The sequence below is a fragment of the Prionailurus bengalensis genome, chromosome E2 (genome assembly GCF_016509475.1).
Source record: "Prionailurus bengalensis isolate Pbe53 chromosome E2, Fcat_Pben_1.1_paternal_pri, whole genome shotgun sequence".
Classification (NCBI taxonomy): Eukaryota; Metazoa; Chordata; class Mammalia; order Carnivora; family Felidae; genus Prionailurus; species Prionailurus bengalensis.
In genome coordinates, this window is record NC_057352.1 from 58,003,994 (window position 1) to 58,016,144 (window position 12,151).

General features: G+C 58.0%; 1 protein-coding gene across 1 annotated transcript in view; it reads right to left on the reverse strand.

The window, feature by feature from the left end:
* The window catches only part of COTL1 (coactosin like F-actin binding protein 1), a 36,783-nt gene that overhangs the window by 8,468 nt on the left and 16,164 nt on the right, over positions 1-12,151 (reverse strand). Inside the window, exon 3 of the mRNA XM_043599791.1 lies at positions 6,821-6,978. Coding sequence (XP_043455726.1) covers positions 6,821-6,978 — 158 coding nt within the window. The remainder of the gene's footprint in view (positions 1-6,820; positions 6,979-12,151) is intronic.

Sequence of the window (12,151 nt, forward strand, 5' to 3'; positions counted from 1 at the left end):
AAACGACAAGATAAATACAAAAGTGAGGAGCGGTACAGGAAAGGCACAAGAAACAGGGAGGAAAAATCCAAACGACACACACAAGACGCCAGGAGCAGAGACAGCTTCGGGGCGCCTGGGGGGCTCAGTCGGTGAAGCGTCCGACTTCGGCTCAGGTCATGATCTCGGGGTTCCTGAGTTCGAGCCCCGCGTCGGGCTCTGTGCTGACAGCTCGGAGCCTGGAGCCCGCTTCGGATTCTGTGTCTCCCCCTCTCTCTCTGCCCTTCCTCTGCCTGTACACGCTCTCTCTCTCTCTCTCTCTCTCAAATAAGCATTTTTAAAAACATCTGAAAAAAAAAAAGAGTACAGGCGGCTCCACAGAACCCCAACGAGAACGTGGGGTACGCGTGTCACACGTGAACAGGAACCGTCTGGACTCGGTGCTCCGGGACCTGCCTGCGTTCTGACCCCGTCCCCACCACGGGGGTTAAACTGCATGCCGGTGACAGCCGAAGGGATTGCTGCACGGGGCACCAGGAGGCCAGCTGCTGGAGGGTGACCAGGCAGGGGCCGTGCCACCACAGGCTGGCGGAGGGCGGGGACCCGTCCGGGGCTTAGCGAGGGCCACCCAGGCCCCAGCCCGCCGGGCAGCGCTCTTTGCTTGTGACGGCGGCTTCCATTTTTGCGCCAGGCTCCGGGTGTGGGACAGCTTCCTCCCTTCCCGACTGGAGCTTGCCACTTCTTAGCAGCAGGAGCCCAGAGGGGGCCGTGGGGCTCCCCGCCCTGAAGGCGGCCTCTGACCCCCCCATCTGCTTCTCTGCCTCAACGCTCGCCTTGGCTCCTCCCTCCGAGCCTCAGCTTCCCCATCTGTATGTTGGGTGTGATAACCGCACCCGGCCCCCTCCGCGATACCCACCCACCCCCCTTCACGGGCTGCCGGGGCGTTGGATTTCCGATCAGGTCGTTTGGGTCTCAAACATAGGCCACAGGCCACAGAAAGCCCCTTTGCCCCAGCCCAGGCCCAGGTGAAATGCACAGGGCACAGAAGGCCCTCTCCGGCTCCTAGAATAAAGGGCCTTTCCATAAACCCCGAGCTTGAAGAAGCGTACACACTCCCCGGTGAAAACGAACAGCTGAAATCCCCTGGAGGGCCACAAAGCAGCCAGAGCCGGTCCCCCGAGTGCTGGGCAGCACCGAGGCTCTGAAGGCAGAGCAGGGACCCCACGAATCTCGTCCCACGGAGGAGCGCGGCTTTCTCCCGGGCGACCCAGCCAGCTTCTCTATTGCAACGAAAGCAGAGCCTCTGGAAACTCCAGCCCTGCCGCCAAAGCCCTCCCTGAGGGTAACTGGCTTCCACAATTTAATCCAATCCTGACACCGGTTATGGAACATGTAGGAACGTTCTTCTGTCCTAGGGATACGCAGAGTAAGACACCGTCCGAAGCCAGCCCGTGTGAACAGATGTGTTTCTTTACTTTTTCGCACCTGTTTTGGTGCGTTTCCAGGTACGGGGAGTGTTCTGTAATAAAGCAGGCATGGGGGCGCCTGGGTGGCGCAGTCGGTTGAGCGTCCGACTTCAGCCAGGTCACGATCTCGCGGTCCGGGAGTTCGAGCCCCGCGTCGGGCTCTGGGCTGACGGCTCGGAGCCTGGAGCCCGTTTCCGACTCTGTGTCTCCCTCTCTCTCTGCCCCTCCCCCGTTCATGCTCTGTCTCTCTCTGTCCCAAAAATAAACAAACATTGAAAAAAAAAATTAAAAAAAAAAAAAATAAAGCAGGCATGGTCCCTGCCCTCGAGATTGACCCCTTTTGAGGGTCCTTTAATTATACTTAAATGGGACCCATGTAGTTCATGGGATCATAGCAGAAACACGTGCAGGAGAAATTCTGCCTGAGGCTGGTAGGAGAGTGGAGTAAAGAATGAGGGTTTTGAAGGACAAATAGAAGGTCACCAGTCACCAAAACAGAAAACTTTTTTTTACACCCTTTGCATTTCTGGATGCTTTGCAACAGCTCTGTGGACATTTGCGTTCTCTTTTTCGTAACAGATTCTAAAGAAAAAGTTACTTGCCCGAGGTCCTAAAGCATCGAGTTGTGGAGCTAGAGTATCACCTTGGGTCTCCCTTCCCCTTCAGCCCATGACCTTTTCCGTTGGACACAGCAGCATTTTTATTTATGTATTTATTTTTTAAACATGTTTATCTTGAGAGAGGCAGAAGCGTGAGTGGGAAAGGGTCAGAGAGAGGGAGACGCAGAATCCCAAGCAGGCTCCAGGCTCCGAGCCGTCGGCACAGAGCCCGACGCGGGGGCTCGAACCCACGAACCGCGAGATCGCGACCTGAGCCGAAGTCGGCCGCTCCACCGACTGAGCCACCCAGGCGCCATTTGCGGAGTCATGATATTCCGTTTCCAGAATTTTTGTTAAGGCTCTACCGTCAAGAAGATGAAGTATGTCTGAAAATAAATCTAAGAGGTTTATTTCCTGCACAACTTCTCAGAGCGTTTAATGTGCCGTGTGATCCTGCAAAGGTAGGGTTTCCGACCCGCACGTGGCCTCAGAACATTTCCTTGGGGCTGAGGACTTCGGAAACGTGCGGGAGGGCAAGGTGACAGCGTCGGGGCTCCGGGGCCAGGCAGTCTGGGCGCTGGATGGAGTGCCACCGCGTCCAGGCGCTGGGAGCTTGAGCAAATTACTCAGCCTCCTTGGGCCCCAGGCCCCTTATCTGTAACATGGGGACAGTGAAAGAAGTGGCCTGTTCGGCAAAGAATACACGATTGCGATATGGGGCTTTTCCTTCCTGTCTGAGTGTTAGGTATATCTGGGGGGTGGGAAGGGGTCCAGAATTTTTTTTTTCAACGTTTATTTATTTTTGGGACAGAGAGAGACAGAGCATGAACGGGGGAGGGGCAGAGAGAGAGGGAGACACAGAATCGGAAACAGGCTCCAGGCTCTGAGCCATCAGCCCAGAGCCCGACGCGGGGCTCGAACTCACGGACCACGAGATCGTGACCTGAGCTGAAGTCCGACGCTCAACCGACTGCGCCACCCAGGCGCCCCAAGGGGTCCAGAATTTAAGCTGACCCCGCTCCCGGGGCTCAGGAGCCATCAGAATACACATTAAGCTGATGGTTACAGAGTCCCTGAAACGTCGGTCCTTCCTGCCTCCCCTGCCCCTTGGGGGAAACAACACCGCTCTCCTCTGCCCAGGCTGAGAGCGGAGACGCGCCCTCTGGCTGTTCCCACTCCGGAACGTTCAGAGGACATCAAAAAATAAATAAAAGGATCACGTGAATAGAGACATTCTGCAAGGCTAGCACGACACATCAGTGACAGAGTCTGCTCCCAGTCAAGACAGCCTGGCCCAGCACGGACAGCGGGCCCCGGACAATGGTGGCTGCATTGTCCCCGTAATCCCCCACAGGCGCCAGAACAACGCGCACTCCTGTGCGGCAGACGACAGCCGCGGCGAGGCAGCCACGCGTGCTGTCCCCTCCGCGCAGCCCCCGGACTCAAGCCCGGGCGTCGCTACTGTCCGGCCCGACCCGCCCGGAAGCTCGTCTCGGCCACGCAGGCGCCCCGGCGCCAGGACCTTCCGGCGTCGTTGATGGCGGAGGCTGTGGTCCAAGAGGCAGGTACTACTTTACTCCCGTTCTTGGACTTCAGGGGACCGGGAGGCCCAGAGAAAGTAAGCAACGTGCCCAAGGCCGCCCAGAGCTGAAATCTGAACCCACAGCGCCCAGCTCAAAAAGCTCCGCCCCTTCGCCGGACAAAGCGATACGAGGTTCCTGTAAAGGTATGATGCCATCGACCAAGGAGCACATTTTTAAAATGAAAACACTAAGAAAAAAAAAAATCAAATCAAATCAAATGCAAACACTTGGGGATACGTCCAAGCAGAATATGACCCAGCAAATCCACCCACTCAACCCTTCGTTTTAGCTTCAGATACTAAACCCTTTTCAATGCAAGAGTGGAAGGTAACGGTCAAAATGCAACCCGGCACCTGCAGGTCAAGATGGCGCCCCAGCTCCCCCACCCAAGGGACATCTGAGCGTTTCATTCATCCGCATCCCTTGAACACGGAGCCCCGCCTCCCTGCCCAGATGTGCATGTGACCTGAGTTGAGCCAATCAGGGTCCTTTATAAGGGAATGATTGACGCCGAGGGCTCTCTCTTCCCTTGGGATCAACACCCAGAAGAACCACCAGAGCCTGGACCACTTCTGCTGTACAGAGGCCGCCGAAGGCTAAACTCAGGAGAAAAGAGAGATGAGGGGAAGCTATTGCTTGAGCCCAGAACCCACCCACGCCTAAAGCCCAGTAACCCTGCACTTCCCAGTTTAGAGAGTCAGGCAATTCCCTTTTTCGCTTTCACGTCTTTGAGCTCGCCAACCAATGGATGATGGCCAAGAGTCCCAAGTGAAACTCCCCACCAAAGAATTCTGTTTCCCCAAATCACCCTCGGTCACTGGCTCACTGAACCAAACTGGGGTGAGCGCTAGACCCAAAAGGAACTCTCCCGGAGCTCTGCTCACGGAGACGGAGTTTCCTTTGGAGGTGATGGAAAAGTTCTGGAACTAGACAGGGGTGACGGCTGCTAAACGCTGGAAATGTGCTTCCAGGCCACTGAGTCATAGGCTTTAAAATGGGTAAAATGTGGGGCTCCTGGGTGTCTCAGTCGGTTGAGCGTCCGACTTCGGCTCAGGTCGCGGTCTCTCGGTCCGTGAGTTCGAGCCCCGCGTCGGGCTCTGTGCTGACAGCTCGGAGCCCGGAGCCCGCTTCGGATTCTGTGTCCCCCTCTCTCTCTGCCTCTCCCCTGCTCGTGTTCTGTCTGTCTCTCAAAAGTGAATACACATTAAAAAATAAATAGATTTCTTTAAAAAATAAAAAATAAATAAACTAAAATGGGCAAAATGAGCAATTCGATGTTATTGAATTTTTACCCCAATTATTTTAAGTGGAAAGGAAAACGGAGCCCTGCGAGATTCAGAAGATTGCCCCACTGGACGTCACCCAGGCAAGGCGCTCTCTCCCGGGCCGCCAAGGGGAGAGGAATAGCGTGCAAGGAGGAATTCAGCGGGAGACCTTTGGCCACGGAACAGGCTGCCACCATAAAGGAGACCCCTGACGGCCGGTTGACCATTACAACGGCCCTGGTTTGAGCAGGGGGCTTTCCAAAGCGAGGGTCCATGCCGGACAGGGTGCAGCCAGTGGTGTCAACCAGTAATGTGGATCAGAATGCGAAATCAGCGACATACATTAAGCACATACTATGTCCCAGACACGGTGCTAACCCGGTTCTAGAAGGTAATCTGACACCTCGCACCTTTTTAAGATGATTTTCGTGTCTATGAACTCTGGAACCCCGCCTCCTGAACATGTACCCCAAAGACCTAAGTCAGCGGGGGAGGCAGAGGAGCCGTGTGTATGAAAAGGGTGGTTGGAACGTTATCTATGAAAATAAAAACTGGCAGCAACTCGATGGGCCGACACCAGGGGAACATTCGGCCCATGACGATGCACTTGGCAAAGGAACACTCAGCCACCAGAAAAACGCGCATCCCGGAGCCGGCAGCCACATCATTTAGGAGATGCCCCCTCGCGTGCGATGTGCAGGCTGTGACCGCGGGGATGCGCAGAGGTCGGTGGGAAGAAATGGGCCACGATCATGCAACGGAAGGCCTTCTTTTTCTCTTTCCTAATATAATTTGTTAAATCAAAGTTTTCCGCGAGGGATGATTTTAGATTCACAGAAAAGCTGCAGGAGACAGTGCGGGAGCTCCCACACATCCCACACTCTGTTTCCATGAGGCTTACGGTCTTCCGTTGCTGCGGTATGTTTCTCGCAACTGAGAAGCCAACACTGACGCGTTACCATTAACGAAACCCCTGACCCCGTTCTGATGCCACTGGCTTTTCCGTGCCAGGATCCGACCCACGATACCGCGTTCCGTGCGGCCTGTTTCTGTGCGTGTTGCTGGTCTGGGTTTTTACAACGCAGTGAGTGGCTTTTCACACATTCGTGGATACGTGCAAGCATCACGCCAGTCAGTTCAAGGATATTTTCATCCCCTCCGAAGGAAAGCCCATACCCGTCCGTCCGCCATCATGTCCCGATCGCGGGCTTTGAGAAACCCTTTTGCGAGACGGAGAACACTCCGGGAAGGGGAGAGGACTCCTTCGCCTCCCTTCCCCTGGATTCTCTTTCTGGAATTCAGATTTTCTCTTCTCAGTGTGACCCTAAGCCTTAGCCCCAAACGAACCACCTCGGAAGCTTCCACCAGTACCGACCTGTGGTATGTCCGCTTGGAAACAGAAACCCTCTAGGGGAAGTGTCAGGAGCTCGGAGACAAAACCAAGGGTATTCCCACCTCCCCCTCTTCCTGCTGATCTAGCAAGGACTGGGGGATAAGTGTTATTGAGTACCTACCGTATGCCAGGCACCGTTCAGGGAGGCCATGCATGAAGGTGCCCATTGGGTCGTCATGGCCACCACTGGGAGCCAACCATGATCACCCGCGATCCAAGCAGGTAGAGGTCCCCATTTTGGTCGTCCTTCCAGCCCCCTTCTTCATCCTTCCAGCTCCCTTCCTCATGAACCGCCTGCCCCACCTCAAAGGTGGGCCCCCAGCCGCCATGTTTCCCCGACGTGGTGGTCAAGTCCTGAGCCCGCACCCTGCATACAACTGCGGTGACATTTCGCTGGTGGCTCTGGCGGCACGGAGATGTGGCCCAGCTCGCTTTCAGTCACAGGCGCCAACCCCGGCCTGCTCTGTCCCTGGGGACGGCGACCCTGAGTGGGGCGTGACCCGCCCAGCCTCGGAAAGAGCACAAAGCCAATTACCTGCACTACCTCCTTCACCAGGGTCTTGTCCGTGCCCGTTTTGGCTCGCTGCAGCCCGCTGACGTTCTCACCAATCCACGTGATGAGGGCAAACTTGGACCTCTTGCTCATGGCATCCCCAGTGGTGAAACGCACGAAGGCGAACAATCGGACGTCATCTGCCGGAACAGCAAGGAGAGGGCACGGGGCTCAGTTAAAACGTCCCAAGACGGTGTCCCCAGGGAGCAGCCACGAGCCGGAAGGCACCCAGGGCAACGTGGCAGGCGCTCAACACGGACCTCGGCCAACACTCCCTCATTTAAAAAAAATGTTTATTTATTTTGAGAGAGAGAGAGAGAGAGAGAGGAGAGGGCACGAGCAGGGGAGGGGCAGAGAGGGAGAGAATCCCAAGCAGGTTCAGCATTGTCAGCACAGAGCCCGATGCGGGGCTCGATCTCACGAATCGGGAGATCATGACCAGAACTGAAACCAAGGGTCCGATGCTTAACCGACTGAGCCACCGGGCGCCCCCGACATTCCCTCGTTTAACCCAGCATTGCCACCACAGCCTCCGAGGCCCAATTCACAGCTGGGAAACGGGGGTTCAGAAGGAACACGTGACGCTCCCACGGCCACATGGGCAGTTCGAGGCCATGCTGGGATCTGAACCCAGGCCTCTGTGGCCGCGACCCCTGCAACCTCCACCCCCCACACCCCCGCCCATCCCTCACACGCTCAGGGAAGGGCTCAAATTCTGGATCTTATGTAGGGAGGCCTTCCTCAAGTCTTCTGAGCCCCGGAGGCCCTGCTCGGAATAGGAACTGAGCTGCGGGGTGGGAGTTGGGGAGGATCGCGTGGCCCCGATCTTGCTGTGGGATACGGCTCCAGGACCGCGGGCCACGTCTAGCTCACGGCTGGAACTCGCTCTTTACGGTGGGGACCGTCCTGAGCAGAATCCCTGGCCTCCACTCGCTAGATGCAGGATCACCCCTCCGCCCCAGGGACAACAACCGTCCTCTGGGGGGCGGAACCGCCCCTGGCTGACGATGACCTTCTAGATAGTCGGGGTCCCCCTTTGATGAAGCCCCTCTTTGTGTTTTCCACCGAAATCATAGATCCTTACTCAGCTGGGTTCCCAAACGGTTCATATTTTAATCGCGATGATCGCGGAGAGCTCATCTCAATCCCTGGCTGGAGACCCCCGCATGGGACTGTTCTGGGCGGGGGCGGGGGGGGGGCTCCTCTCCTACTAGGTGCTCGGTCAGCTTTTCCAGACTTGCAGGGCTTTTAGCTGCCGGCTGTAGGATTCCTCAGGTTCCCAACGACAGTGGGGAGCTGTGCTTCTGACATGTCCGTGTGTATCTGAATCGCTCGGGGATCCTGCTAATGTGCAGATTCGGAGGCCTCGGGTCTTGGATGGGGCCCCGGGGCCTGCGTTTCTAAGTGGCTCCCCGGCGACACAAACGCTGCTGGCCAAAGGACCACATCTGAGGCCTTTTTTAATTTTCCTGTATTTTTCTTAAAACCCAAGGCATCTTCCTTCCTAGACTTTCCAGGTGCTTCTGTGCTGAATCCCACACAGCGTACATAGGTTTACGACAGTCTGGGGCTGATTAAGTTCTCTGCCTCGTTAGGACCTCAAAGCCTGAGCACAAGTTGGCCAAGAAGCTGTCTGGAGGGGCAACCACCTGTCACAAGGGAGCCAGGGAACACGGTCCTCTGCAGGCCACGGACTCCTGACCCAGACACTAGAGGCCAAGCCAGGAGGCTCCATGGTGCCGATTTCTTAAAGGACACGGAACCTGGGACACGGAACACAGCCCTGGGATCGTGACCTGAGCCGGAGCGTCCAAGAGTCGGACGCTCAGCCCACGGAGTCACCCAGGCGCCCCTCATTTGGTCTTTATAATGATGCCGTGAGGCGGGCAGTGGGGGAGGAGGGGACGTCAGCGTCTTCTTCATCAACATGCACTCCACCCGGTGACAGATGAGGCTCAGAGGTCATGCGATGTGCCCAAGGTAACGCATCCTGGCCAAGGGGGCTGCAGGCCGAGGCCTGGGTGGCTTGGGCGTGCCTGCCCAGCCCCCTTCCTTTGGGGAACTGCGCCCACCGGCCACGGGAGCCTGGCGGACACCCACTGGGGGACCCGCCCACGGGGGTCCAGGGGGACAGAGAAGGACGGTCTCAGGGACACCGCATGGTCAGATCGACAGGGCTTGGTGACAGACTGGCCACGGGAGGAAAGGAAGGAGTCCAGGGGCTCCCACGTGGGGGTGAGACCTCTATCTCGTACCCTCACGGACCCACCCTGACTTAATCCCCAAACACTGAGCCTCCACTCCCTCCTCCATAAAACGCGGTGAGTTTTTTGTTTTGGGTACTGCCTGCCCCGCCCCCCTTTTTATTTTTAAGAAAAAAAAAGAAAAAGCCACAGTGGAAGATAAAAGTCACCACGTCAACTATTTTAAAGCGTACGTTCAGTGGCATTTAGTACGTTCACAGTGTTGTGCAATCACAGCCCCCTACCTCGTTCCAGAACACAGGCCTCTTCCCCAAAAGGAAACCCTTTCGCCCACGACAGTCGCTCCCCGGCCCCCGTCCGCCCGGCCCTAAGCAACACTAAGCCGCTTTCTGTCTCTGATCTGCTTGTTCGGGGCATTTCACGTAGATGGAATCACACCGCCCGCGGCCTCTGGGGCCCGGCTTCTCTCCCTCAGCAAGTTCAGCCCCTGCGGTGGCCCGATGGGTCCCTTCCACGGCCAAGGTCTGCTCCTCCCACATCCAGCTGCTGAGGCACGTGTGGGATCCTCCCAAACAGGGGACCACATCACTAGTCGCCCACGGGGATTAAATACGGAAGCTGGACGGCCCGCCCGGCCCGCCACAGCGGAAGCCTCTCCCTGAAGCTGTGGCCACAGGACGGAGTGCGGGGAACGAGGCGGCGGGTCTGAGGACCCGAGTGGACGCAGCCACGCGGGATGTCTGGGTTCCCGTGGCTCCAGCTGGATCCCCACCGCCCCGTCGCCGGCCAGAGCCTCCACGTGGGAAAGTTGCCTGTCGTCCCAAGTGCCAGCCCGGGGCCTGGCGTGAGACAGGCCCACGAGCAGTCAGTCGCCAAGGGCGTGGGGAGCCCGGCCTCTGCGGACCTTCCAGAAGCGCAGGCCAATGTCATTTACATCATCGTGGCAGCGGGGGACTGTTTGCCCGGGTGGCCGCTGGGCGCTGGCTTATCTGACACCGGTCTGGCCAGCAAGACTGCTGACGTCTTTGAAAATGCGAGAGTCCCGTTACGCCTGCAAATGTCTGCTGCTCCAGATCGGGCGTGACACCGGGAAGTCAGCTGAGCCTGCGCGGGGAAAGCGCGGCTGGTCGGGGCGACGTTTTCACAGCTGCCCACGCAGGCGCGAAGCCTCTCTCCCCCCCCCCGCTCTAAGCCCATCTTGACCGCCGACTGGTTTGTGCAGGGGGAGGCGGTCGTTCGTAGCCTGGGCTGGGCCACCTCCTCTCCTCCAGACACACGGGGCCGACCTGAGACACACACACACACACACACACACACACACACACGCACGCGCGCGCAGCCACAGCACCGCAGGGGCGTGGAAAACGCCACACCCCTCACTTCTGTCCCGCTGGCACCCCGCTCACACACAGGAAAACGTGGGTGCATCCACAGAAAGGCAGAGCTAAGGCTCATCGTAGATGTGCGTGGTGTGTGTGTGGGGGCACACGCGTGTGGACCACTGGCCGGGAGAACGTGAGTACTCGATGTTGCCGTCCCTCTCATGGTGCCAGCCGGTCCCCAGGGGGCCAGTGGCACATCTCTGGGGCCTGAGACTGGGAGCCGAGGGTGTGGGCAAGCCCAGCGGGGGAAGCCGGGCCCAGACGCTCCCATAGCACGCGGGCCCCCGCGCTCCCTCTCCCAGAGGCCTCAGCCCAGCCGTCTACACCGGCCGCTCACGTTCAGCCTTCTGCTCCCCAGCCCAGCACCCAGGCGAAGAGTCCAAGTTCCGGAATCCAACAGAAGCTCCCCCCCGACTTCATACCAGCTCTGTGACCTGGACCAGACGCACGAATGCCCCTAAGCCTCAGTTTCCCCACGTGCGGAGTCATGAGGCGGCTGAGAGCGCTGCCAGAAACGGAGGGCACGTGACAGGCGCGGCTCATGGGGGGACTGCTCTTTTTCTATCCCTACCTTTCCAGTTCCGACGGGCATTTCCGGAGGGCCTACTATGTGCCAGGCACAGTGCTAAGCACGGGGGGCACAGATAAGATGAACAAGGGTCCTGAGGATAACAGGAGCCGTCTGCTGGGCGCCGACGACGGGCCGGGTACCGTCCTAAGCTGACGCGTATTGGCACTTCGCTTCGTGCCGAGCTCTCTGTGAGGTCGCCAAGGCTCCCGGGCCCATTTTACAGCCGAAGACACTGAGGCTCAGAGAGCTAAAGTGGTAAGAAGCCAGACAACGCTGGCCCTGCCCGTGGGAGCACTGGTTAAGCGGAGGACGGTTCTCGGAGCGGGGGCGCCCGGACCAGTCGGGTCAGCATCCCCCCCCCGCCGCCCCCCCCAGGAAACCATGAGCACGCGGTTGCCCGGGTCCACCCCAGACCTACTGACTCACAAGCTCTGGGAATGGGGAGTGGCAGCCGAGCCCCTGGGGGATCTGGGTGCTTCCAAAGCTTGAAAACCACTGACCTAGGGAGGGTCGGGGAGGGGAGGAGCATTCGTGCCAGCGCTGGTGGGAAAGGGGTGGCAGGAGGTTTCAAGGGCAGAAAAGCTTCAGTGCCCCGAGCCCAGCCCACCCCCTCCCTTCCCACCCACACTTCTCTTGTTTTGAGGAAGTGATCGTGAGAAGGAGCTTCCTGTATGGCCTGGCTTCGCATCATCATAATTTACAGACTGATTGTGCATCAGGCATCATTCCCAATGTGGGGCTGTGAACACCCACTCCTTCTCACCCAGCGAGAACCTTGGCCATGAAAAGATGGCCCTCGCATGGTGTGAATAAACCCCACACGCAAAAGAACTTAACCTTGTGGGTGGCCTACAGAGCCTCATAGTGTGAAAGAGATCCCACCAGCCCTAAGGCCCCACCAGCTCAGGGCAGAGCAACACCGGGCAGGGTCCACCCGGTTCCATGTTCCAGTTCTCTCTTCAAGGTCTTTGCTTGCATGTACTTAGCAAGTTAATACACAACGTGAGGCTGCCATTGCCAAGTTCGTGGGCACGGCCTGGTGCAGAGTAAGCGCCCAGAAATGCCGCTGTCGTCACCTTGGGCTCTCTCCTCCATGCCCCTCGTTGCCTTGGGCTCTCCTCCCCTCTCACCCCCTTCTGGGCCTTGCATTTCCCTC